The sequence below is a fragment of the Somniosus microcephalus genome, chromosome 1, assembly GCF_052327205.1.
Source record: "Somniosus microcephalus isolate GS21.2 chromosome 1, FLI_Smic_1.0, whole genome shotgun sequence".
In the NCBI taxonomy this organism is placed as follows: domain Eukaryota; kingdom Metazoa; phylum Chordata; class Chondrichthyes; order Squaliformes; family Somniosidae; genus Somniosus; species Somniosus microcephalus.
The window spans coordinates 285,425,520-285,453,170 of record NC_140987.1 but is presented as its reverse complement, the minus strand read 5'-3'; the positions used below and the strand labels follow the sequence as shown (position 1 = coordinate 285,453,170).

The following is a 27,651-nucleotide window of genomic DNA, read 5'->3' as shown; positions in this document are numbered from 1 at the left end:
CCTAGAAGGACAAGGGCAGCAGGTGCATGTGAACACCACCACCTCCAAGTTTTCCTCCAAGTCACACACCATCCTGACTTAGAAGTATATTGCCGATCCTTCATCGTTGCTGGATCAATATCCTGAAACTCCCTCCCTTACAGCACTGTGGGAGTACCTTCACCACACGGACTGCAGTGGTTCAAGAAGGCAGCTCACCACCACCTTCTCGAGGGCAACTAGGGATGGGCAATAAATGTTGGCCTTGCCAGTGACGCCCACATCCCATGAATGAATAAAAAGAAAATGTTTAAAATATGCCTGAGGTATCCCCTTACGTAAAATTTTCGTACGCAATTGCTGGCCAGTTGGGCAAATAGCTCAACTCTGCGCCAGCAATTGGTTTTTCTTTGGCCGTGCGAATGGACCTGACAGACCACAAGCTTGGGATGCATAAATGCACGTGGAAAACCCAAACTTACTGTGGATTTCAAAGGAGGTATGACTTTGTACTCTGACAGTACATGCACACCGGCAAAATCCGGGCCACTATCTTTTGCGGTCCAGACCAAGAGTCCCAGATACATTTTGTCCCCCAGGGACTGGGGGTAAAGGTCATTTTTGAAAAAACTGGAAAGGGAGGGAGAGCAGTTAGTCACTGTCGTTCACATGGAAACCAACAATATAGAAAAGGAAAGGTCTGAAGACCGGCAAAATGAGATGGATGATTAACAAGCAGGTTTAGGACTGAGACTTCAAGGGTGGTACTCTTCAAAGTTGTCCCATACCATGTGCTAAAATAGGCAAGGATAGGAATATTGGGGAGGCAAACACATGGCTAATGGGGTGGTGTCAGAAGAGGGTTTCTGCTTTGTCTGGCTTTGGCATTAGTTCTGGCGAAGATGGGATCTATTCTGCAAGAATTTCTCCCCCAGAATAAAGAAGTTGAGGTGTTACGGTGAATCTATATAAAAACCTTAGTAAGACCATAGGTTGGAGTACTATATGTAGTTTTTTGGCTACACACTATTAGGAAGTATGTTGAGGCAATAGAGATAGTCCAGCGCAGATTCACGAAGATGCTGCCTGGTATAAGGAAATACAAATACGAAAAGTGATTTGAAAAATTGGGGCTGTATTTGGTTGTGAGATTATGGGGTGATTTAATGAAAGTATTTAAAATTATGAAGGGAGTGGCTAGGGTAGATAGAGTCTGTGAGAAGGGAATAGAGGGATATCGGGGCGGGGTGGGAAGAAGTAATTAGAGTGGGAGGAGGCTCGTGTGACATATAAACACCAGCATAGATCACTGGGGCCTAGTAACCGGTTTCTGTGCTGTAGATTCTATGTTTAAGTTGTCTAGAAGAGAGGGACATAGATATAAGATTAACCATAAGTGATTTAGGGCAGAGAGCAGGACATTTTTTTGCACAGAATTATTGATTGAAGCAGAGACCATGTCGACAGTTAAGAATGGGTTACATAGATGGTTGGAGGGTAGTGCATAAAGGGATATAGGAACAGGGCGAGACTACTGCTTGAGTGGAGGATAAGCATCAACATGGACTGGTTGGGCTGAATGGCCTGTTTCCATGTTGTATTTCTTATGTAAGTTAAAGTGTACAAAATTGTTCTGTCAGTTGGTGTCACAAGTTTGAGGCATAGCTATGTAGCAAAGGACTGATTTCAGGTGATGTTTGATTATCCATACAAGTAATTAAAGCATGTGCTGTTTTGGTTCTACAGTGTTCTGAGCGTCTGTCCCAGTTCAGGAAAATTGCACAACAAACGGTTAAGATTGCCTGCTGCACAGCCTTACTGGAAGCTGGATTTATACCAGATGACTATTTGTCTGAGATGCGGAGTGCAGGTACTGATTGGACTGTAATACGCAAGTGGGTTTATATGTGCAACTAAATGTGTGTTGTACTTGAAGTCCACAGTCTACTTAAATTGTGATCCTCGTGTCCTCACTTGTAAAAATGTGAGACTATATTGGCAGTGAATACTTTTGGCAAGTCCTGCCTGTGTTGTTTTCTTCAGTTTTTTTTAAAAGTCTATAATTTAGACTCTACATATACTGCATAAATAAACTATTGCATTCTTTTATAAAAACTTTCATTGGAAAATTGCTGCTACTTTTGGGATAAATGTTTATTTGCTTATATAATTTGAAAAGCATAACTTACCTTTGCACTGCATGACTTTTCTGATTATGTATATTGCTGCAAATAAAAGTTGTACTGACTTACAGACATTGGTGATTCCATTATACATTCCGCAATTGCCACTGAGATCCTTACGGAGTCATCTGACAAAATAAACTATACAGGACAAGCGAACAAGAGGTCTCATTGTAGGAGGTTAACCTGGTTAGTGTTAACTTTTAAAAACTCTGTTTTAATTATCATTAACTAGTCAAGCTAAATTTCACTATATTTTTCACTTCTCCTTTATAGCTTCATCCGTCTTACTGATTACCTCATAGTCAACACACTGCACGTCCTCACAGTGAATTCCATCACAACCTTGTTCAATCATCTACTAGAGAAGCTGAAACACACTCCAGAGGAAGAGCTCATTAGAATTTGGAGCACTATGGACCATGAAAGGGAAGCTGAGTTGGAAAAAAAGGTAGACATTCTTTAGGAGTGGAAAAATGATAAAATGAAAAAAAAAATCCTTTGTGAGATTGATCTAATTGCATATGTTCTTGCTGAAATTTTATCTTGACATTTCATGCTATTTTCCATGACATGCGCATCTGGTTTGGGCACCACATGCAATGACTGCCATGTTTCCACATTGTATTGTGATACTCATCATCACTAAATACACTTCGATATAAAGAGGAACAGGGAAGATATCACCGCACGAGATCAAAGTCCACTGACAACCACACAGTATAATTACATTTATAGCCAAATAATTATTTATTTAGAAGTTTTCAGAACACATCTATTTGTGCGCAGTATTTTAATGATAAAATAGTTTCATATATTTATGTATTGTTCTTGTCTTTCTTAGTCAATTGCACAAATGGCCGCTGTCAACATTGTCTCTGTTGAAGATAGCCAGGGTGAAGATCTTGAGGATGAAGATCTCGATAATGACGATCTCCAGGATAAAGATCTCCAGGATGAAGAAGAAGTTTTTGTACCAATGTTTCTTGTAGACATGATATTACTTTATGAAGAATTGCTGTTTCGTCCTTCCACAGGTCAATTTCAGGTTTGTTCAGAACATTTAATTTTAGGTTTTTTTCAGCTATGTAATTTCATCATTTTGCTAATACTACTTTCTTAGTCACCTGAGAAACATAAATCTTTCCGCAACAATTTATCTTCACAATGAATTTGTCACTTTACTAGCTTTAGGCAATTCTCTGATGGGAGCAGATAGCCTGTTCAGTTTCACAGCAGGGGAATGGTTTGCGAACTGGGGAAAGGGCCAAAAAATGAAAGCAAAAGGATTGTATGGGAGAATAAACAAACTGTGACTACCATCCAAAAATTTACTAAGAAACAAGAAATTCAATTTAAGCGGCCAGTCCATACAAATTGCTTTTGAAGTTACAGTCTAAATCTTAGAATTAAAAAAAAATGAATTAACCCATTGGTGTTAATTCATGGCCTTTCAATAAGGTACAACATAGAAATGACTAAAGTGACACAATATTAAATTGCGGGATGCAGACACATTCAGTTCCCAGTTTCAACTATGTCAATACAGAGAGGTGCCAAATGAAGGACAGAAACCTCCCGTATGGAGGGAAGGAAAGGAAGTAGGACTAGGTTGCTGTTGTGTGCATTCAGATAGCTGGTTCAAAGTGACATTGATGTAGCACGTCAGCTATCTGCTTTTGCAACTAAGGGTAAATCAGAGATTGGAAAGGCCACAAAGGCGAAAATGGGAAGAAAAAATAAACGGTAAATATCCTCAATAAAGAAAAAAAGAAATACAGGAAACTCTCGATTTACCAGCACCCAAACAACTGGAAATCTCGGTTAACCGGCAAAATTCAGGAGTAGTTTCAGTTAAGTTTTTCTTCATATTAGTGGCCGTTTCTTGATTCTTGGCTGTGTAATCGGGGGTTCCTGCACTTGTTGCTAAGCAACAGGGACGCTTGATCTGTGGCCGGGCTTCTTGAACCTGTTGCTAAGCAACAGGGAAGCCTGGATTTGTTCTGTGTACGGAGCTCTCGTACCTTTTAACTATAACTCTCTGTAATCCGGACTTTTTGATAAACCGGCACCACGCTGGTCCCGTCGGTGCCAGATAAAAAAGTGTTTCCTGTAACAATATTTCAGAACTATTCTAAAATTTATAATGGGAAAAAACAGACTTTGATTCAGGTCAGAATTATTTAACCATGGTTTGTGTGGTTTCTTTGTCAGGCTGATATTTCCGACATTGTTATACGGATGCAGGAACTTGTTCTCTCAGTAGCCAATCTAGTGTCGGATTCATACTTTAATTCCTTTACCGGTCCAATTATCAACAAAAAAGTCGAAGAAAAAATTTGCGGTGAGGGACCAAGCCTGACTTCCAACCTTGACGATGACAAGTATTTGTCGGAAACCATCCAGAAAATAGCGGTATGATTTATCTTAAGCATTAACAGATTTGGTAGTTAATCATTGGAAGTTAGTTCCTTGAAGCTCCACATTTAGTGAAGCAAAATATGATTGAAAGTACAGCCATTAATTCTTGGATTACTAAGCTTTTTTTTCATTCACGGGATCTGGGCGTCGCTGGCAAGGCCACCATTTATTTGTCCTTGAGAAGGTGGTGGTGAGCCGCCACCTTGAACCGCTGCAGTCCATGTGGTCAAGGTACTCTCACATTGCTGTTATATAGGAAATTCCAGGATTTTGACCCAGTGACGTTGAAGGAACAACGATATATTTCCAAGTCAGGATGGTGTGTGACTTGGAAAGGATCGTGGAGGTGGTGGTGTTCCCATGCACCTGCTGCCCTTGCCCTTCCAGGTGGCAGAGGTCATGGGTTTGGGAGGTGCTGTCAAAGAAGCCTTGGCGAGTTGCTGCAGTGCATCTTGTAGATGGTACACACTGCAGCTATGGTGTGTCGGTGGTGGAGGGAGTGAATGTTTAAGGTGGTGGATGGGGTGCCAATCAAGTGGGCTGCTTTGTCCTGGATGGTGTTGAGCTTCTTGGGTATTGTTGGAGCTGCACTCATCCAGGCAAGTGGAGAGTTTTCCATCACACTTCTGACTTGTAGATAGTGGAAAGGCTTTGGGGAGTCAGAACATGAGTCACTTGCCATAGAATACCCAGCCTCTGACCTACTCTTGTAGCCAGAGTATTTATGTGGTTGGTCCAGTCAAGTTTCTGGTCAATGGTGACCCCCCAGGATGTTGATGGTGGGGAATTCAACAATGGTGATGTCATTGAATATCATGGGGAGGTGGTTAGACTCTCTATTGTTGGAGATGGTCATTGCCTGGCACTTAAGTAAGTAACATTTGCGCCACACATCAGCCCAAGCCTGAATGTTGTCCAGGTCTTCATTACCTGAGGAGTTGCAAATGGAACTGAACACTGTGCAGCCATCAGCGAACATCCCCACTTCTGACCTTATGTTGGAGGGAAGGTCATTGATGAAGCAGCTGAAGGTGGTTGAGCCCTGAGGAACTCCTGCAGTGATGTCCTGGGGCTGTGATGATTGGCCTCCAACAACCACAACCATCTTCCTTTGTGCGATGTATGACTCCAGCCAGTGGAGAGTTTTCTCCCGATTCCCATTGACTTCAATTTTTCTAGGGCTCCTTGATGCCACACTGTCAGATGCTGCCTTGATGTCAAGGGCAGTCACCCTCACCTCACCTCTTGAATTCAGCTCCTTTGCCCATGTTTGAACCAAGGCTGTAATGAGGTCGGGAGCAGATTGATCCTGGCGGAACCCAAACTGAGCATCGGTGAGCAGGTTATTGGTGAGTAAGTGCTGCTTGATAGCACTGTCGATGACACCTTCCATCACTTTGCTGATGATTGAGAGTAGACTGATGGGGCGGTAATTGGCCGGATTGGATTTGTCCTGTTTTTGTGGACAGGACATACCTGGGCAATTTTCCACTTTGTTGGGTAGATACCAGTGTTGTAGCTGTACTGGAACAGCTTGGCAAGAGCCATGGCTAGTTCTGGAGCACAATTCTTCAGGATATTGTCGGGGCCCATAGCTTTTTCTGTATCCAGTGTGCTCAGCCATTTCTTGATATCATGTGAAATGAATCGAATTGACTGAAGACTGGCTTCTGTGATGGTGGGGACCTCAGGAGGAAGCCAAAATGGATCATCCACTCGGCACTTTTGGTTGAAGTTGGTTACATACACTTTAGCCTTGTCTTTTGCACTCACATGCTGGGCTCTGCCATCATTGACGATGGGTATGTTCATGGAGCTTCCTTCTCCCGTTAGTTGTTTAATTATCCATCACCATTCACGACTGGATGTGGTAAGACTGCAGAGCTTTGATCTGATCCGTTGGTTGTGGGATTGCTTAGCTGTGCACAGCATGCTGCTTCCACTCTTTAGCATGCATGTAGTCCTATGTTGTAGCTTCACCAGGTTGGCACCTCAGTTTTACGTATGCTTAGCTTTGCTCCTGGCATACTCTTCTACACTCCTCATTGAACCAGGGTTGGTCCCCTGGCTTGATGGTAATGGTAGAGTGAGGGATATGCCGGGCCATGATGTTACAGATTGTAGTGGAATTCAACTCTGCTGCTGCTGATGGCTCACAGCGTCTCATGGATGCCCAGTTTTGAGCTACTAGATCTGTTCTGAATCTATCTCATTTTGCACGGTGGTTGTGCCACACAACACAATGGAGGGTGTGCTCAGTGTGAAGATGGGACTCCGTCTCCACAAGGACTGTGCGTTGGTCACTCCTACCAATACTCTCATGGAAAGATGAATCTGCGACAGGTAGTTTGGTGAAGACGAGGTCAAGTAGATTTTTCCCTCGTGTTGGTTCTCTCACCACCTGCCGCAGGCCAAGTCTGGCAGCTGTGTCCTTCGGGACTCAACCAGCTGGGTCAGTAGTGGTGCTCCGATTCACTCTTGGTGATGGACATTGAAGTTCCCCCACCCAGAGTAAATTCTGTGCCCTTGTTGCCCTTAGTGCTTCTTCCAAGTGGTGTTCAACGTGGAAGAGTACCAATTTATCAGCTGAGTGAGGGCGGTAGGTGGTAATCAGCAGGAGGTTTCCTTGCCCATGTTTGACCTGATGCCGTGACACTTCATGGGTTTCAGAGTCAATGTTGAGAACTCCCAGGGCCACTCCCTACCGACTGTATACCACTGTGCCGCCACCTCTGGTAAGTCTGTCCTGCCGGTGGGACAGGACATAGCAAGGGAGGAGTCTGGAACATAGGCTGAAAGGTATGATTCTGTGAGCAGATCTATGTCAGGCTGTTGCTTGACTAGTCTGTGGGACAGCTCTCCCAATTTTGGCACAAGTTCCGAGATTTTAGTGAGGAGGACTTTTCATGATTGACTGGGCAGAGTGTGCCTTTGTTGTGTCTGCATCCGGTGCCTAGGTTGATGCCGGGTGGTCGGTCCGATTTTAATCTTATAGTTTTTCGTAGCGGTTTGATACAACTGAGTGGTTTGCTCGGCCATTTCAGAGGGCAGTTAAGAGGCAACCACATTGCTGTGGGTCTGGAGTCAAATATAGGCCAGACCAGGTAAGAGCGGCAGATTTCCTTCCCTAAAGGACATTAGTGAACCAGATGGGTTTTTACGACAAATTTCATGGCCACCCCGTTACTGATATTAGTTTTTTATTCCAGATTTATTCAGTTAAATGAAATTAAATTCAGCTGCTGTGGTGGGATTTGAATTCTTGTCAGTAGATCACTAGTCCAGTCCTCTGGTTTACTAGTCCAGTAACATAACCACTATGCTACCGTACTCCCGTAAACTGTTAAGGATTTGATATCTTTATGGCATGAGTCTCAGTATTACAAACCCTGCGTGTCCCATTGAATGCAGAGGCTTTTTAATGTTCTATAGACAATGGTGCCAAGTGGAGCCCAGACACCTTCTCTCACGGAAGGAGGTAAAATTGGAGGCAAAGTTGTCACTGGCACACTTCCTGCTGACTAATCCTGGCAGCATTGGTGGAGAATTTGGAATAGGTTTTCTCTGTTGGGCTGTATCTTGCTTTTGGTTGGCGGAGACCAAAATTGAGATTAATGGGGGTTAGTACCCAGGAAAAAACCCACCTCCAGACAAAGATAGGGTTTAAGAAAAATCGTGTTAACAAGCTATTTCGTACATTTTCAAAACTGTGAACATTGTTCCTGATACCAAACATAAATCTATCTATATTGTTTGTAGTCTTTGTAATCACACTTCAAAACTACCCATGATCAATTCCTCCTCCTAGGGGGGAAATTTGGCATGTTAGCTTGAGTAGCGACCCCCCATCTTACTGCCTCGCGCCGACAGTGCCAGGGAGCGGAGGTGTGAACAGCCGGCATGCGGCTGGCGTGGGGCTACTTAAAGGGATGCATCTCCGCTGTCAAGGAACTTTCGTTCCAAAGGTCAGTTATGAGTGGCAGAGAGTGCAGGGTGTATTTGCAGCCAAATAAAGGCTGCTTAGTCCCCGGAGTGTTGCGGGCTGTCAAAGAACTTTGCATTTCGTCCCATAGCATATCGCTGTTCTGCACTCCCCGAATCATTGGGGGCTGGTGTGCAGACTCCAGTGACTCTCCCCTTTAATGGCTGGAAGGTGCCTGTGACAATGCTCACTCCCGATTACACAACACCTCGTATTCGTTATCGCTTGGAGCCTAATGCCACTCACCTACACCATTAGCGCCTGATTTAGTGCTCCCCTGCATTCTTTGAGCACTGAGACTGAATTTAGCGGGTAGCGAGATTGATTAACGCCTGGTGCTAAACTTCCAACCTCTCAAAAGTTAGTGATGATACACTATATCATTTGGCTACCGAAAAGCACTCATGCACGTTTTTGGATTGGCTTGGTATTTACAAAAGAAAGTAAAATCTGAAAAATAACCAACTATTCAAACACCAGTTAACCGATAGCCTGCATGTTCTGCTGCGCTGCCCATCAGACCTGTGGGAGTTTTGACAGGTTTGAGTTGAGGCTATTTTATATTAGGGTTAGGATGTCCAAAGGGCAGAACCTAAGTGGTGACCTACAACTGATGAATACTTTTCACCCCATTTTGATTTTACCGTGTGCTAATGACCCTATGGAGCCCATTGGGAATCAGCAGGATGGAGGCCCTGTTTTTTGTTGTATTGGACGGTTGCATGACTGACCTGTGAAAATTTGAATTCTGGATGATGTGTAGAGTTCACGTCCCTTATGTTGTGGCATGCCATCAGTGGTGGGAATATAATGCTGCTGTCCTAATGGCAAATTAGCAATGTAAAACAACATTATAATCAAGAATCTGATTCACGATAAAATTTACAACAAAAAGGAACAAATCTGGAGGCTAAAATTCAGAACAAATAAACCAGTTATGCACATAAACATATGCAATTAAGCAGGTAAACATGACAGACTGTTATGTTACAAAATAGGAGTGTTACATTTTTAAAGTATGCATTTAGTGCATGTTTGGTGATCTGGAGAATTAATGAAGCCGTGAATTAACCCTACTTTTGTTTAGTCTTTTAGCTCACGTGCTGTGACACTGGAACACACAAGTACAGTCATAAAGCTATTGAAATATCAGGAAATGTTATTACTATCCTAGGATAGAAATGACTAGCGATGTTATAGTATAAATGCCTAATATGCTCAAATGAAATTCTGCTCTTTGTTGTTTTAATGGAGATATTCAACTTTTATTTTGAATGGGTCATTCTCCTTGTTAATATAGTGGCGAGAGGAATTTGATACAATTGTATTGTGTTTGTGTGATGAAATATGCCGTTCATCAGGCACTGTATTCTCTGTGTTTAGTTTAGTTTCAGTTTCATTTCCCCACCTGTACTGTATTGTGTGTAAGGCTCCGCCCATACCTGGCCACTACTTAAGCAGGCTGCACTGTCTCACAGGCAGTGCAGCAGATCTTTGGATGGGAGACACTTCTCCACTGTGTGTTACTTTCTTAGTTAATAAAAGCCTTGCTTTGCTCCGTTAACGTCGAGTCTCGGATTCATTGAGGCACATCAATTTTATTAACTAAATTTTCAACGCAATGGATCAACTCTTGAAACCCGAACATTTGGATTTGGACCAGCATGCTTCGGACACTGGTTTAAGTGTATGGAATTCTTCCTGGACAATTCCATAGCCATCACAGGCGCTACGGATGCCGAAAGTATGAAACTCGGAATCCTGCGGAATTGGGTAAGCCACCGGGTTTACCCCCTCATCCAAGACGCCGACACGTACCCGGCCGCCTGCGACATCCTAAAGGCGCATTACCAGCAGCCTACGAATGAGGTGTACGCTAAGCATCTGCTCGCTACTCGCGCACAGCGACCTGGGGAATCGCTGGATGAGTTCCTAGTCACCCTGAAAACGCTTGGCAAAGACTGCAAGTGCCAAGATGTAAAAGCCGCAGTGTACACTGACGAGCTTGTTCGTGATGCCTTTATCACAGGCCTCAGCTCCACTTACATCCGGCAGAGACTACTGGAAAAAACGGGATTGGACCTGAAACAGGCTGTGGACACAGGCCCTGGATGTGGCCCAGAGAAACTCGGACGCCTACTCTTCAGCCCGCGCCGCCCACGCCGCCACGTGTGCACCAAGGGCGCCGCCATCTTGGAAGGCATCTTCCCCGCCCGGCAGCCCGACACCGTCGGGGCCCCGCTCTCCCCCCCAGAAGCCCTACGACAGCCGCGACGCGTCGGGGCCCCAACTGCTACTTCTGCGGGCAGCCGAAGCACACCAGAAACCTGTGCCCGGCGAAAGGCACCACCTGCTTTAAGTGCGGTAAGAAGGGGCACTTTGGGAAGGTGTGCAGAGGGAACCCCGCTGGAAAACCCGCCACCGCCGCGTGTGCGCCGTGGGAGCGGCCATCTTGGACGCCATCTTGCCCGACTTCGTGGGGTCCGCCATTTTGTGAGCAGACAGCGTGGACGCCATCTTGTCTCGATCAGGGCCCTACAGTGGCATCGGTCACAGTGGACCAGACCAGACCGCACCCGCTATCCAAATCAATGGTGGACATCGAGGTAAACGGGTGCGGGGTTAAATGTTTAATTGACAGTGGAAGCACGGAGAGTTTTATCCACCCTGAACTAGCACAACAACTCTCTCTAACGGTGGTCCCTGCTCGGGGCACCATCTCTATGGCTGATAAAACCCAGACATCGACCGTTATGGGTTACTGCGCGGTACAATTGTCCGTTAACGGAACTGTATACGATAATTTTAAATTGCTAATCATGAAGAATCTATGTGCGAGCGTGATCTTGGGCCTGGATTTCCAGTGCCACCACCAAAGCATCACGCTCAATTACGGTGGGTCCCAGCCGCCCCTCACAGTGTGCGGTCTGGCTACCCTGAAGGTAAAGCCGCCTTCGCTATTCGCGAACCTTATTCCCAACTGCCGGCCAATAGCGACCAAAAGCAGGAGGTACAGCTGGGAGGACAGGCGGTTTATCGCGACCGAGGTGGACAGGCTGCTGAGGGAGCGCGTCATTGAACGCAGCAACAGCCCGTGGCGCGCCCAAGTGGTAGTGGTGAGGGGTAGCGAGAAGAAACGGATGGTGATCGACTATAGCCAAACGATCAACATGTACACCCAACTAGGCGCCTACCCGCTACCCCGCATATCAGAAATGGTGAACCAAATTGCCCAATACCGGGTGTTCTCCACCATCGACCTCAAGTCAGCGTACCACCAGCTCCCTATCAGACCAGAGGACCGCCCGTACACCGCCTTCGAGGCGAACGGACGCCTCTACCAATTCCTCAAGAGTCCCCTTTGGGGTGACGAATGGGGTCTCGGTCTTCCAGAGGGAGATGGACCACATGGTCGATGACCACCACTTGCAGGCAACCTTCCCCTACCTCGACAACGTCACCATCTGCGGTCACAACCAGCAGGATCACGACTCGAACCTCGAGAGGTTCCTGAAAACCGCACAAAAACTCAACCTCACTTACAACGAGGACAAGTGCATTTTCAACACCACGTGCCTCTGCATACTAGGCAGCGTGGTGGAGAATGGGGAAATCGGACCAGACCCCGACCAATTGCGCCCCCTACGGGAGCTGCCCCTGCCCAACACTCCCAAAGCCCTGAAAAGGTGCCTGCGGTTATTTTCTTATTATTCCCAATGGGTCCCCAACTACTCCGACAAAGCCCGCCCCCTCTTGAAAGCATCCTCTTTTCCGCTCTCTGCTGAGGCCCACGCCGCCTTCAAAAGCATTAAGCAGGATATTGAGCGGGCCACGCTACAGGCAGTGGACGAGAACACTCCCTTTCAAGTGGAAAGTGATGCGTCTGACTTTGCCTTGGCGGCCACCCTCAACCAGGCGGGGCGGCCCGTAGCTTTCTTCGCGAGGACCCTCCAAGGGCCCGAGATCAGACACTCCTCCGTGGAAAAGGAGGCCCAAGCCATCGTGGAGGCAGTGCGCCACTGGCGCCACTACCTAGCCGGCAAACGCTTCACCCTACTTACCGACCAACGGTCGGTAGCGTTTATGTTTAATAATAAACAGAAGGGGAAGATTAAAAATGATAAGATTCTCAGGTGGCGGATCGAGCTCTCCACCTTCGAGTATGACATCATTTACCGGCCAGGGGCCCTTAACGAATCCCCCGACGCCCTCTCACGAGGGATGTGTGCCAGCGCCACCGGGGATCGGCTACAGACCCTCCACAACGACCTCTGCCACCCAGGGGTCACGCGGCTGTTCCACTTCATAAAGTCCCGCAACTTACCCTACTCAATTGAGGAAGTTCGGTCTCTGACCAGGAACTGCCGCACTTGCGCTGAGTGCAAGCCTCGGTTCTACCGCCCAGATAGAGCCCACTTAATCAAAGCTACACGGCCCTTTGAGCGGCTCAGCTTAGATTTCAAGGGCCCCCTCCCGTCAGTCGACCGCAATGTTTACTTCCTGAACATTGTGAACGAATACTCCCATTTCCCATTCGCCTTCCCCTGCCCAGACATGACCAGCGCCACGGTCATTAAATGCCTCAACAGCCTGTTCTGTCTGTTCGGTATGCCGAGCTACATCCACACGGATAGGGGGGCGTCCTTCATGAGTGAAGAGCTACGCCAGTACATGCTGTCCAGGGGGATCACCACGAGCCGTACCACCAGCTACAACCCCCAGGGTAACGGCCAGGTGGAGCGAGAGAACGGGACAGTATGGAAAGCAGTCACTCTAGCTCTAAAGACCAAGGGCCTCCCTATCTCCCGCTGGCAGGAAGTCCTCCCAGATGTGCTCCATTCGATACGGTCGCTATTGTGTACTGCCACTAATGCCACGCCTCATGAACGAATGTTTGTCTTTCCCCGGAAATCCACCTCAGGCGTATCCATGCCGTCATGGCTCTCCACCCCAGGTCCGGTATTTGTATGAAGGCATGTGAGGGGCCACAAGACGGACCCTCTCGTGGAGTCAGTGCACCTACTCCACGCCAACCCCCAATACGTGTATGTCCGGCACGCCGACGGAAGGGAGGACACCGTGTCCATAAAAGACGTCGCCCCAGCCGGTAACGACAACAACCACGACAACAACAGCAACAGCGATCACAGCAACTCTTACCCACCCACTACTCTTTCATCACCCCCGGAAGAACATCGACCAACGGTGCCCCCACCAACTACCCCTTCAACAACCCTGGCGGCGCCCCCGGCAGAGACCCAGGAGGCCACCGGGGACACCCAGCCGACACCCGCGGCACCACGTCGGTCACAGAGGACTATCAAACCCCCGAACAGACTAAATCTATAGAAGGGGTGAATGTGATGAAATATGCAGTTCATCAGGCACTGTATTCTCTGTGTTTAGTTTAGTTTCAGTTTCATTTCCCCACCTGTACTGTATTATGTGTAAGGCTCCGCCCATACCTGGCCACTACTTAAGCAGGCTGCACTGTCTCACAGGCAGTGCAGCAGATCTTTGGATGGGAGACACTTCTCCACTGTGTGTTACTTTCTTAGTTAATAAAAGCCTTGCTTTGCTCCGTTAACGTCGAGTCTCGGATTGATTGAGGCACATTAGTTTGTACGGTAACACCACCATGTACCCTACTAACACAATACAATCAAAATAGAAAATAAACAAATGACATTATGACATTGGTCATGGGTAGTTTAAAGGAACACAGTTACAATTTCATTAGAAATAAAAAATGAGGAAATTTACGATGCCACTACACATGACAAACCTGTTTTTTTAAAACATTTAAACTATGGTTGGTACAATAGCCTTGATGTTAACATGGGGTGGGATCGGTGAGGAGGGTTGGGCCGAGTGAGGCCCGGTGAGATTTTAGCTCCCGGGTCTCATTTCCACATTCAGGATCAAACTCCCACCCAAACCCAGCAAGAATTACTGACAGGCTGGTGGGCAGGAACAGGAATTTGTCTGGCCAGAGGCCTCTGCCAGGGATCTGTGAGAATAACCCCTGGTGGTCAGGTATGTCTTGAGGGGAATCCCGATTGGGCAGGGGCAGGGGCAGCCTGGGGCAAGGGAGGCCCAAGGATTCCTGCAGGGCATGGAGAAGCAATCCTGCTCCGATTGCCACATAAAACTAAAAAATAATTATAAAAACTTACCTTGCTGGGCCTCTTCTGGTCCTGGCTCCTTTTCCTAGCAGGTTTTGGGTTTGGTCTGGCAGGGAAACCACCCCGACTCAGGCCTCAGGTTAAAATCACAGAATGGGTCCTGGTGATACCATCTGCATATTTAAAGAGGACCCCACTGGCTTGGGGTGGGTGTCCTTGCCGCCTGAAATTTAAAATTTCAGTCCATCAGATTGGGGTGGGAAAAGAGTGGTTAAATCCCCAGCTCCATTTTAACTGCACCCCCCCCAAGCCTAGTTTCTGCCAGGTGATGGGAGTTAAAACTGAAGCCAATGAGTCCATTAAAACACCAGTGCTACATGTGTTTTTTCCCTCTTGAACCGAAGACATTACAAATTGAAAAGCATGCTTCTACAAGGCTTGGTATACAACCAATGTGTGCTGCTTTTATTGAAGAGAAATAAATGTGAGCATTTTCAAAGATTTTTTTTCTGACCCCTTTCCTTTTTTGTGGTTTTCTTTTTTAGAATTCTATTTTAGCAGGATTTCAGGCAGCACGTATCTTTGCAGAAATGTTTGAAATGTTTCGGCTATCCCATCTGGAAAATGAAAGCCTTGATTTGGAAGCTCTGAAGAAAGAGGAACATGGTATGTTTGTCATTGTGCAATTTTTTGGGATAATTATGGTGTAAAACTAACTTGATCTGGTTTTATTTAAAATTGTACTAGAGCGCTGCATTACAAGAAAACAATGTTCTGGTAATACATCAATGTCAGTTTCTTCACTTTAACTGTAAATACCTCTCGGCCTGCTTTCGATTAAAATGTAGAAATTGGATCAGTGCTTGAGGAAGGAGTGAGATTTTCTGCAGAGCCGTCAAACAAACTGTCCTCTGTGCTGCTGCTGCTTTCCTTAGTGGCACTATTTAATGACATCAAGGCAGCATTTGACTGAGTGTGGCACCAAGGAGCTCCAGTAAAATTGAATTCAATTGGGATTAGGAAACTCTCCACTGGCTAAAGTCATACCTAGCACAAAGGAATATAGTTGTGGCTGCTAGAGGCCAATCATCTCGGCTCCAGGGCATCGCTGCAGGAGTTACTGGTCAATATCCAGCTTGGGCTGATAAGTGGCAAGTAACATTCATGGCCACACAAGTGCCAGGTAATGACCATCTCCAGCAAGAGAGAATCTAACCACCTCCCCATGGCATTCAATGGCATTATCATTGTTGAATCCTCCACCATCAACATCCTGGGGGCCACCATTGACCAGAAACTTAACTGGACCAGCCACATAAATACCGTGACTACAAGAGTAGGTCAGAGGCTGGGTATTCTGTGGCGAGTGACTCACCTCCTGACTCCCCCAAGCCTTTCCACCATCTACAAGGCAGAAATCAGGAATGTGATGGAACACTCTCCACTTGCCTGGATGAGAATGAATAATTTTTTTTTAAATGTCAGATTATTCCTATTAAAGCATGGCAGTTGAGTGGTAAGGTTCTGGAGCAGAGAATACTTTATTTTAAAACAGGAGCTAGTGTTGGAGTGGGTCCTATTTGCTTCATCTTTCAGATCAGTGAAGGAACTTTTTAAATGATTCAAGTCTCCCTCACAAATATATATCACAAAGATAAATACCGATGAGGGAGGCTAGTCAGTCTACTTAGTTCATCCTTCCATAGAAACCTGATTCCTTCATCTCAGCGTAGAATCATGGAATCATAGAAATTTACCGCACGGAAGGAGGCCATTTCGGCCCATCGTGTCTGCGCCAGCCGACAAAGAGCTACCCAGCCTAATCCCACTTTCCAGCTCTTGGTCCGTAGCCCTGTAGGTTACGGCACTTGAAGTGCACACCAGGCACTTTTTAAATATGGTGAGGGTTTCTGTCTCTACCACCCTTTTAGGCAGTGAGTTCCAGACCCCCACCGCCCTCTGGGTGAAGAAATTTCCCCTCGAATCCCCTCTTACCAATTACTTTAAATCTATACCCCCTGGTTGTTGACCCCTCTGCTAAGGGAAATAGGTCCTTCCTATCCACTCTATCTAGCCCCTCATAATTTTATACACCTCAACAAGGATCTATTGGAATCTTGAATAACTCCCATGTTTTGCCTCCACTACCCCATCTGAAAGTCTATTCCAAGTAGTAGAGGGATTCTTAGTATGAAGAACTGCTGCCTGACAACAGTCATGAACATGCCTATATCTTCTACACCTTCTCTATATCCTATACTAATGGTGAGCAGCTCCTGTTACAGGAGATATGGAAGAGATAGGCAAGAATAAGAGCTCATCAGTGTGGTATTTTAATATGTGTAGTAACTAATTGTGGGAGTGATGCAGTATGAGCACTTTCATATTAATAGAATGGTGCTAAGCATTATTTTCACAAGCATCAATATGAGAAACGACCCTGCTATTTCAACCAGGCGTGTGTCGTTTGCATGTTTGATTATTAAGTCTCTAACAACTGCCATTCACCACAAAGTTCAGTCCCATAGGGCCATAAAATTGTAAAAGAGACGAGTGTGGCTAGCTCCTTCTTCCTTCGATTGAGGGTCACCGTGACAGGGCAAAAAGCTACAGTAGTCTACAGCAGGGTCAGAAAAGTCTCTTCCCACCTACATCCGCGACTCTTCTGCCGCCCTCTGCCACTTTAACAGTTTCCAGTTTCCTGGCCCCAACCGCCTCCTTTTCACTATGGACGTACAATCCCTCTACGCCTCCATCCCCCATCAGGATGGCCTGAGGGCGCTCTGCCTCTTCCTTGAACAGAGGCCCAACCAGTCCCAATCTACCACCACCCTCCTCCGCCTGGCTGAACTTGTTCTTGTTGAGTCTGTGTTTCCAAATGTAGTTATGCTGAATAACTGGACACAGACTACAGAAATAATTAAACAGGTCTTTAGTGATTGAGGGTCAGGGCTGAACTGGAATACACTTTGCTCCACAGGGTTTATATACCGGTGTGGTCACCACCGGTACTACAATGTACAGGAGCCATCAAAAAGTAGTCCATCACCTTAAGGTATCCTCTTAAGGTGGTACAGGTTACATACACTACAATTCCTCCCCTTTTAGCTTAACAGTGTACACCCCAATTTAAACATTACATGGATAACATATATACAACTTTCACACAAAACTGTTCAAAGATTCAGTCTCTGAGGAGGCCTCCTGATCCGGGCCGGATAACGCCTTTCAGGGGTCTCTGGTTCTCGTTGCTGGGATGACTCATCCATTTGATCTCCTATGGATTGAACATCATCATGTACGTTCGAGTCTGAGGTAGATGCTACAGGCTCAATAAATTCTTCAACTGGTGTCTCTGCCGTAGACATGGGGTCGACCCTTGTTCTCGATTCCACAAGTTGGTCAGCATGATGTCGTATTACGTTCTCTCCAACGCCTACCGTGTACATCAAGGGTCCTTGTCGGGCACGAATTGTTCCGGATTGCCATTTATCATTCCTATAGTCCCTGGCCAACACTGGTTGTCCTATTTCGAAACTCCGACTGGCCTTGTTATTTACGTGCTGGAATTGCTTGTTTTCGACTTCCCTACGCACATTGGGTTTTAACAAATCCAACCGGGACCGCAACCTCCTGTTATAGGACATTATGGCAGGGCTTTGATTTGTCACTGCATGCGTGGCGTTTCGATATGCCATCAGGAAATTGTCCACCTTGTGTTGTAGTGGAATATGGTCTTCGCTCATGGCCTTTATCGCCTTTTTGAACGTTTGTACAAATCTCTCGGCCAACCCATTTGTAGCCGGATGATATGGGGCAGATGTATAGTGTTTCACCCCATTCTTTTTCATGAATTTCTGGAATTCTTCTGACACGAACTGTGGTCCGTTGTCTGAACATATTTGTTCCGGCAACCCATTCCTTGCAAATATGGTTCTTAGAACTGCGATCGTCTTTTCAGAGGTAGTGGTCGACATCTTAATCACTTCTGGCCATTTAGAATGTGCGTCTACTGCTATCAAAAACATGGAATCCATGAATGGACCTGCAAAGTCGATATGTACACGTTGCCATGGGGTTGAAGGCCATTCCCACGGATGCAGCGGTGCAATTGGAGGTGCGTTTTGAACTTTTTGGCACCCTGAGCAGCTTTTAGTCAGATCCTCTATTTGTTTGTCGATACCTGGCCACCACACATAAGCCCCAGCAAGGCTTTTCATCTTGACTCCCCCCAGATGACCTTCATGCAATTCCTTCAGAACTCTCTCCCTTAATTTAGGAGGAATAATCACCCTTGTTCCATACATCAATGTTCCTTGACAGACGGACAGCTGTTCTCGTCTGGCTGAGAATGCTGGTAACAGTGGGTCGCCATGTGCTGGCCATCCCTTCACTGTCAAATCGTAGACCCGAGACAGTGTCGGGTCGTTTCGGGTCTCTCAATACCCGCATTGGTGACTGGTAAGCATTCGATGATAGTCGAGTGAAATATCTCGACAGGATCAACTGCCGGTGCCTCTTCCGCTGTAGGTAGTGGCAGGCGCGACAGCCCATCAGCATTACCATGTTGCTTTGTACCTTTGAATTCGATATCATATTGATGTGCCCCTAGGAAAAGGGACCATCTCTGAAGCCTCTGCGCCGTCATAACCGGAACACCCTTCTTACGGTTAAAAATGGAAACCATCGGCTGGTGATCTGTCAGCAGCATAAACTTTTGGCCTTGCAGGCAATGGTTAAATTTCTTAACTCCCCACATGAGGCTGAGAGCCTCCCTATCTATCTGAGCATAGTTGCGCTCTGCGGAGGTCAATGATCTGGATGCGAACGCGACTGGCCTTTCCAAGCCATTTGGAAACTTATGTGAGAGCACTGCCCCGATACCATATGGAGAAGCATCACAAGCTAAGCGAATAGGCAGCGTTGGGTTAAAGTGAGCCAACACTTCCTTAGAGGTGATCAGTGCCTTGCTTTTTTGAAAAGCCCGCTTACAATCATCGCTCCACTTCCATGGTATTCCCATTTGCAAAAGAGTGTTCAGCGGGTGTAACACCGTGGATAAATTTGGAAGAAACTTGTGGTAATAATTAACCAACCTAAGGAACGACCTCAACTGGGATACATTTTCCGGAGCGGGAGCTTTCACAACAGCTTCGATCTTGTCAGGTGACTTATGGAGCCCCTCCTGGTCAATGACGTGGCCGCAGTACGAGATTCGCTTTTGAAAGCACTCACATTTCTGGCGATTAACTCTGAGCCCATATTCTTTCAATCTGGTGAGCACCTGCTCCAAATTCGCGAGGTGATCCTTATCATCATCTCCTGTAATCAGAATGTCGTCCAGGTAGCATTGTGTGCCTGGAATTCCCTGCAATACCTGCTCCATGGCCCTTTGCCAAATCGCTGGAGCCGATGCCACTCCAAAAACCAGTCTATTATACCGATATAAGCCCTTATGTGTGTTGATTGTGAGATACTGGCGTGACGCTTCATCAACTTCCATCTGTAGGTACGCCTGCGCCAGGTCTATCTTGGTGAAGTGTTTCCCGCCAGACAGCGAAGCGAAGATATCTTCAATCCGCGGAAGCGGATATTGCACCGTGTGAAGAACCGGATTAACAGTGATCTTGAAATCGCCACAGATGCGAATCTTCCCAGGTTCCCCCGGCTTGTTGCTCAACGAATGCTACATGACAGGAACAATGGGTGTGGCCCATTCGCTCCAGTCCACCTTTGACAGTACTCCTGAACGTTCTAGCCCTTCCAGCTCTGCTTCCACAGCAGGTCGTATCGCATAAGGTACCGGTCTGGCTTTGAAAAATTTGGGGTTTGCATGTTCTTCAACTTTGATGTTTGCCGTAATTCCTTTCAGTGTTCCCTGTCCCTGTTGGAACACCTCCTTAGCATCGTCCAATATTTTGGACAGTCGTTTAGGTTTGACGTCGTCCTCTTTACAGGAATCTACAGTCAGTGCTTGTATGGAATGCCAGTCCACATTTATTCTCCGGATCCATTCCCGTCCCATTAGTGGCGGACCTCCATCAGGTAACACATACAAGTCCATTTCCTGACTTTCTTTACCATTGTAGACCACATTTACTTTTATCTTTCCGATGGGGTATACTATTTGCCCCGTGTATGTTTTCAATACAATCTCCGTATCCCTCAGGGGAATGTGCGAGAATAACCTTTTGTAATCTTGCTTATTCATGACCGTCAATGCCGATCCAGTGTCCAATTCCATCTTCACTTGGACTCCTGCTATCCGAAGCATGACCCAGATAGTTTGGTGGTCTGCTGTGTTACCCACATTATGTATTTTTAGACAACCCAGTTCCTTACTGCTGGAGTCTGAATCTGTCTTCTGTTCATCCGAACTGTTCTCTGTCACCTTGTGTACTTTTTTGTACTTCTCCTGCGGCGATTTTTTGCTGCTGGTCTTCTTTCCTGACCGGCATATTCTCGCTATGTGACCAAGTTTGCCACATTGCCTGCATTCTTTATCTTTGAACCAGCACTGGTTCTGGTCATGCGTTGTCCTTCCGCAAGGATAGCACTTTACTGCGCCCAATGCCATTTCATTGGTGCTGAATTCCATTGGCCTTTGCTGTATCTCTGCAGCGCCTCGTGCTGCTGCCTCGTGCGATGCTGCAATGCTGAAAGCTTTGTCCAGCGTAAGATCCTTTTCCTCTAGCAGTCGCTTCTGGGTTCCTTCCCTTAGGAGCCCACACACAAACTTATCTCTCAGTGCGTCTGCTAGTCCTGTACCGAACTGGCAGTACTTTGATAACTTGCGCAGTTCGATTAAGAATTCAGCGTTGCTTTCCTCTTTAAGTTGAATCCTTTTGTAGAATTTAAATCGTTCCGCTATCAGCAGCGGCGTGGGGTTTAAATGCTCTTGCAGGATAGTACCAATATCGGCGAAACTCTTTCCTACCGGTTTATCTGGTGTTACACCCGTACGTCTTCGCACCCATCGAGTTTAATAGGGTTAGTGCTTTCTTATCCTCCGGTACCTCATTCGTTGTACAGTAAACTTCGACGCGTTCCACATAAGCGGCCCAATCTTCCACATCGCTATCAAAAGCAGTGATGTTACCCGTTTTTGGCATCCTTGTTGAGTTTCCTTTCCTTCGGATATGATTATTATTTTATTTTATTTTTTTCAAAATGGCGGCTTCCCGCGCTTGGCGGCTTTCCCCGCGCTTGTCTTCTTCCCCCGCCGACTCAAAATGGCGATTACCTCGCTGTTGCCGTTCTCGCCTCCCAGCGGTCCTTTATTTTCCCCTACGCTGCTGCTCTTGTTCCCCGCCGCTCCCGCGGTCCTTGTGGACATAAACGCTTTTCTGGCTGCTGCGCGTCTCTGCCCCGATTGCAGTCCGGCCCCTGACACCGGCTGCAGTCGTGTTCTCCGCCCCTTTCATCATTTCCCTCCCCTTCTCTGACTTCCCCCCCGTGCCGCTCGATCGGGCTTACCCGCCGCTGTCGTCGAAGGGACGTTCACTGATGTTTGACTTCGTGGCCAGAAACCAACCCGGGTTCCCGATTGCCTCCCGTGCTATGCAGTGCCCAGCAGGATGTTGAGGGTGGATGTCCTTGATCGACGCCCGTTTCAGAGGCGAAGCTTCCTTTGATGCAACTGCCGCTAGGTAAGATCAGACTCGTCGCCACTGTTGAGTCTGTGTTTCCAAATGTAGTTATGCTGAATAACTGGACACAGACTACAGAAATAATTAAACAGGTCTTTAGTAATTGAGGGTCAGGGCTGAACTGGAATACACTTTGCTCCACAGGGTTCATATACCGGTGTGGTCACCACCGGTACTACAATGTACAGGAGCCATCAAAAAGTAGTCCATCACCTTAAGGTATCCTCTTAAGGTGGTACAGGTTACATACACTACAGTTCTCACATTGAACAACTTCTTCTTTGACTCCACTCACTTCCTCCAAATCAAAGGTGTTGCTATGGGAACCTGCATGGGTCCTAGCTATGCCTGCCTTTTTGTGGGATATGTGGAACATTCTTTGTTCCAGTCCTATTCAGGTCCCCTCCCTCACCTCTTTTTCCGGTACATTGATGACTGTATCGGTGCCGTTTCCTGCTCTCGCCTTGAACTAGATAATTTCATTCACTTTGCTTCCAATTTCCACCCTTCCCTCACCTCCACTTGGTCCATCTCCGACTCTTCCCTCCCCTTCCTTGACTTCTCCGTCTCTATCTCTGGGGATAGGTTATTGACAAACATTCACTACAAGCCCACTGACTTCCACAGCTACCTGGACTACACTTCGTCCCACCCCGCTTCCTGTAAGGACTCATAGAAACATAGAAGATAGGAGCAGGAGTAGGCCATTCGGCCCCTCGAGCCTGCTCCGCCAAGGTTACCACTTGCTGAATGTGCAGTTGGTGTGTGACGATGCTCAGCGCATCATGATGGTGAATGCCCGGTATCCTGGCAGCAGTCATGATGCTTTTATTCTGTGCCAGTCTGCTGTTCCCTCAGTCTTTGAGACACCATGACAAACCAGAGGGTGGCTACTGGGAGAGAAGGGCTATCCGCTGACCACCTGGCTCATGACTCCGCTCTGCAACCCAACCACACGTGGGCAGTATATGTACAATGAGTGCCATGCTGCCACATGGTATCTGATAGAGCTGACCATTGGCGTCCTGAAGCAACGCTTCCGCTGCCTGGACCACTCTGGAGGAGCCCTGCTTTACTCACCAGAGTGCGTCTTAAGACTCGTTGTGGTCTGCTGCATGCTCCACAACCTCGCCATCATGAGGGCACAGCCCCTGCCACCGGGCATACTGCAAGGAGGAGGCGGAAATGGAAGAGAACGATGCGGAGGTAAGGAGGAAATCCAGACAGCCTCTTTCTGTCCGGGCTGTCCGTGATTGACTCATCTGACTGCGATACCAATGAACGCAACCCCAATTCCCCATTCAACAATTGTCCCACACCTTACTTTCCCTCTGTTACTGACCATCACAGTATCTTCTTGGCCACAATGCTGAAATAAAAGCCACCACAAAAGAAACATGCCAATCCAACTTTATACATCAATCCATCCAATGTTACATAACACATAGCAGTCAACTAATCACCCTTGTGCATTCCCTTTGTGCCTGTCTTCAGTGTGCCTTTGCTTGTCCTCGTTTCTCTACGAAGTGCTCCCTCAGTGGCTGCAGAATGGCTGGTGGAAGGCTGCTGACTTTCAGTGGGGGAGACTGCAGATGGCCTTGCAGGATGACCTGAAGCAGCTCTGGGCCTAAAAGGCCCAGCTGCGGATGGCACCACCTTTGCATGGGCACATCAATTTGGGCTGGTTGGCTGGCAGGCAACAGCAAGGGCACTGGCGGAGTTTCAGTGGTAGGAAGAGGAAAGCTGCCACCCTGAGAGAGGATAGCAGGTTCGTGCTCCACAAAGCCACTGCCACCCCCCCGGGGCAGCCTCAGCATTCCTAGTCATCTGTTGGAGGACAGATTGCTGGACTACTGTGACATCTTACAAGCCCCTTTCCAGACTGATAAACACAGCCACGATGGCAGCAGTCTGAGCTTGCGTGGCAGCAAGCTGAGCCTGCATGAGAGCAGTCTGAGCCTGCATGACAGAAGCCTGAGCTTCCACTGCAGCACTCGGATGTTGGGTGGCTTCTGCTTGTGCTGCAATGGAAGCTGAGACATCATCCATCAGACTCTGCATCATGATTGGGTCCACAAGTGCGCTGATGGAGTTGGCCATCACTTCCATGCTGGAAATCATGGGCTCCAAGCTCTGCGCAAAACCCTGTGCAAGGTTGGTGCCGGACTCCACCATGTTCCTTCATATTGCACTCAGGCTTTCTGGCAGGCCTGCCAATGCACCAAGCATTTCTGTGTGCATACCCATCAGCGTTCTTCTGTAGACTGCCCCATCGGAAGGCTCATCTGAGTCCTCTGCAGCAGAACTCGTGTGCAACCTCACCTTAAATTAGAGCTGAGCCATTCAGGGGTGATGTCAGAAAGCTCTTCACACAAGGGTAGTGGAAATCTAGAACTATTTCCCCAAAAAGCTGCTGAGAAGCTGTTAGAAATTTCAAAACTGAGACTGATAGATTTTTGTTAGGCAAGGATATTAAGGGTTACAGAACCAAGGTGAGTAGATGGAGTTAAGATACAGATCAGCCATGATATAATTGAATGAGGGAACAGGCTCGAGGGGCTGAATGGCCTACTCCCGTTCCTAGGCATTATTTACATCTAGTTAAAGAATTCCCTTCATGCCACAAATATAGATATTTACAACATTCAATAAATTACCCAATACCATGTCATTCACAACATTTGTCAGATATAGCAATTAGGTCTATTCTGCTCCTGGGCAGTTATGTAGATTCTACAACTAATGCACTCTGCGTTCTAGATATATTTACATTTAGGAATAGGAACAGGAGTAGGCCATTCAGCCCTTGAGCCTGTTCCACCATTCAATTAGATCATGGCTGATCTGTATCTTAACCCCATTTACCAGCTTTGGTTCTGTAACCCTTAACACCCTTGCCTAACAAAGATCTATTAATCTCAGTTTTGAAATTTTCAATTGACCTAGCCTCAACAGCTTTTTGGGGGAGAGAGTTCCAGATTTCCACTTACCCTTTGTGTGAAGAAGTGCTTCCTGAAATCACCCCTGAATGACCTAGCTCTAATGGTGCAGAAGGTCAACTCGAGGAGAGAGGTGCTGTTTCCACAGGGGGCCAGGAGGCCCTCCAGGCAAATGTGTAAAGTCCAATGGGATCAGATAGCCGCTGTGGCGAATGCCAGCAGTTTAGACCCGAGGACCCGGATGTAGTGCAGGACGAAGTTTAATGACCTCACAGTGATCAAGGTCATTGAATTCATCTTCAAATGCCATATCCCACCATCTGCACCACTAGCCTCACACAGTGCTCAAAGCACCACACCCCCATCACTCACCTAACAACAATCTCTACCAATCACGACTCATACCTCACTTTCATAGCTTCACCTCAGCCTCACACACTTACCATGACTACATGCCTCACACCCACATCTCACAGCTTTCCATTTAGAAAATACTCTGATCTATCTTTCTTAGGTCCAAAATGGATTACCTCACACTTTCCCACATTGAACTCCATTTGCCACAGTTTTGCCGACTCATTTAATCTATTAACGTCCCTTTGCAACTTTGCTCCCATCTACACTATTTACTGTGCCACCTAACTTAGTGTCGCCAGCAAACTTAGATATACTGCTCTCTATTCCTTCATCCAAGTCATTTATAAATAATATAGTGAAAAGCTGTGGCCCCACTACAGATCCCTGGGGAGCACCCCCAGCAATATCCTGCCAATTTGAGCGTATACCCTTTATCCCTACTCTCTTTCTCCTAGCTCCTAACCAATTTCCTATCCAAGCCAATAGGTTGCCTCCAATTCCATGCACTCTCATTTTTGTTAACAGTCTCTTATGTGGAACCTTGTTGAGTGCCTTCTGGAAGTCCATGTAAATAACATCCATAGACATCCCTTATCTACCATGTTATTAACCTTCTCAAAAAATCAACTAGGTTCGTTAGACATGAGTTACCCTTTACAAATCCGTGCTGGCTCTCTCTCATCAGCTCATATTTGTCCAAATGTTCAATCACCCTGTCCTTAATAACAGACTTAGGCCTAGAAATTCAGTATAGCCACGTTCGGGGCGCTAAAGTCGGGCGGCTGCTAAAGTTTGCGCCCGGCGCAAGTTCGCGCCACCTTCACCGATATTCAGTCGCATCGCCCCAAGAGGTTGCTGCTGCGCTAAAACAGGCGATGCACGACTATCATTAGGCGCTAAGCCGGCGGTCCGGGGCGATACCCCCGAGGGCGGGCGCAGCGCAGGTGCGGCGAGTTGCTGATTGACGGCAGACACTCTGGCGCCGGTCAGCTCTTAAAGGGGGAGGGTGGACTTGCCTGGCTGCCATGCCCTGCGCACTGCAGCCCTGAAGCAAGGCCTGACCAATGCTGGTTCATCAGTTCTACGCCCTGGACCATGGTGAAGCCCGCTATTCTTCCAAATCCCATTGTACGCTCTTGCTGCTTGTCCAGGGTCATGGGGAAGGAGATGTACTGACGTCTCCTTCTGAAAAGGGCATTGTTCATCTGTCGGATGCAGCAATGTACCGCAAACTGGGAGATGTTGGCAATGTCCCCAGTAGCGGATTGGAAGGAGCCGGTGGCATAGAAGTTGAGAGCCACCGTCACCTTCACTGCCACCGACAGAGACGTCCTGCTCCTCAGCTGTGGCTGCAGATCTCTGCGAAGCAGGTGGCAGATCTCAGTGACCACCTCCCTTCTGAATCGCAGCCTCCGAACACACTGCTCCTCAGACATGTTCAGATATGAGAACTGCTGGCGGTATACCCTGGGTGGGTAAGGCCTCCTGTGCCGACACCTGTTGGCCCTTCTCCGTCTGGCCATGACTGGCACTCTCTCACGGCGTCTCTGATCCCTTTGAATGCAACGCAGAAAGCCAACGTTTCCACCCATTGTAGCCCCCATTACAGTATATGTGGCGACTCAAGGCTATGGCACTGAAAGTGAAATCCAAGTGCAAAGCTCTGGCCTGAAGCCAGAAGTACCTGTGCGAGCGCTGAGTCAAAGCAGAAAGCTCTCTGCCTTTGTCTCTCACACAGAAGGATTGGCACAAAATGGCTGTCACTTATAATGCAGGAGGAGTCTGTGGTAAACCACTTTTATTGTTCACTATCGTTACACTATGGTTATCACTGTTTATATCGTTACACTATGGTTATCACTGTTTACACTGTTGTATCGCTACACAAGGTCACCTCTTGTCACGTTGTTATACCTGGGCTGACCACAGCTGACTCCGCCCCATGGCTCCGCCTGCTTGCCCAGGTATAAAGGTGGTCAACTGGCTGGTATTCCTCCTTGTTGGATCCGATCACCC

General features: G+C 47.2%; 1 protein-coding gene across 3 annotated transcripts in view; it reads left to right on the top strand.

Annotated features, from left to right (window-relative positions):
* dnah6 (dynein, axonemal, heavy chain 6) overlaps positions 1-27,651 on the top strand; it is a 1,317,984-nt gene that overhangs the window by 578,660 nt on the left and 711,673 nt on the right. For all 3 annotated transcript variants that reach the window (XM_085993638.1, XM_085993630.1, XM_085993647.1), the window contains 6 exons: positions 1,726-1,849; positions 2,234-2,351; positions 2,439-2,613; positions 3,007-3,210; positions 4,377-4,577; positions 15,236-15,356. In XM_085993638.1, the coding sequence (XP_085849764.1) occupies positions 1,726-1,849; positions 2,234-2,351; positions 2,439-2,613; positions 3,007-3,210; positions 4,377-4,577; positions 15,236-15,356 (943 nt within the window). The remainder of the gene's footprint in view (positions 1-1,725; positions 1,850-2,233; positions 2,352-2,438; positions 2,614-3,006; positions 3,211-4,376; positions 4,578-15,235; positions 15,357-27,651) is intronic.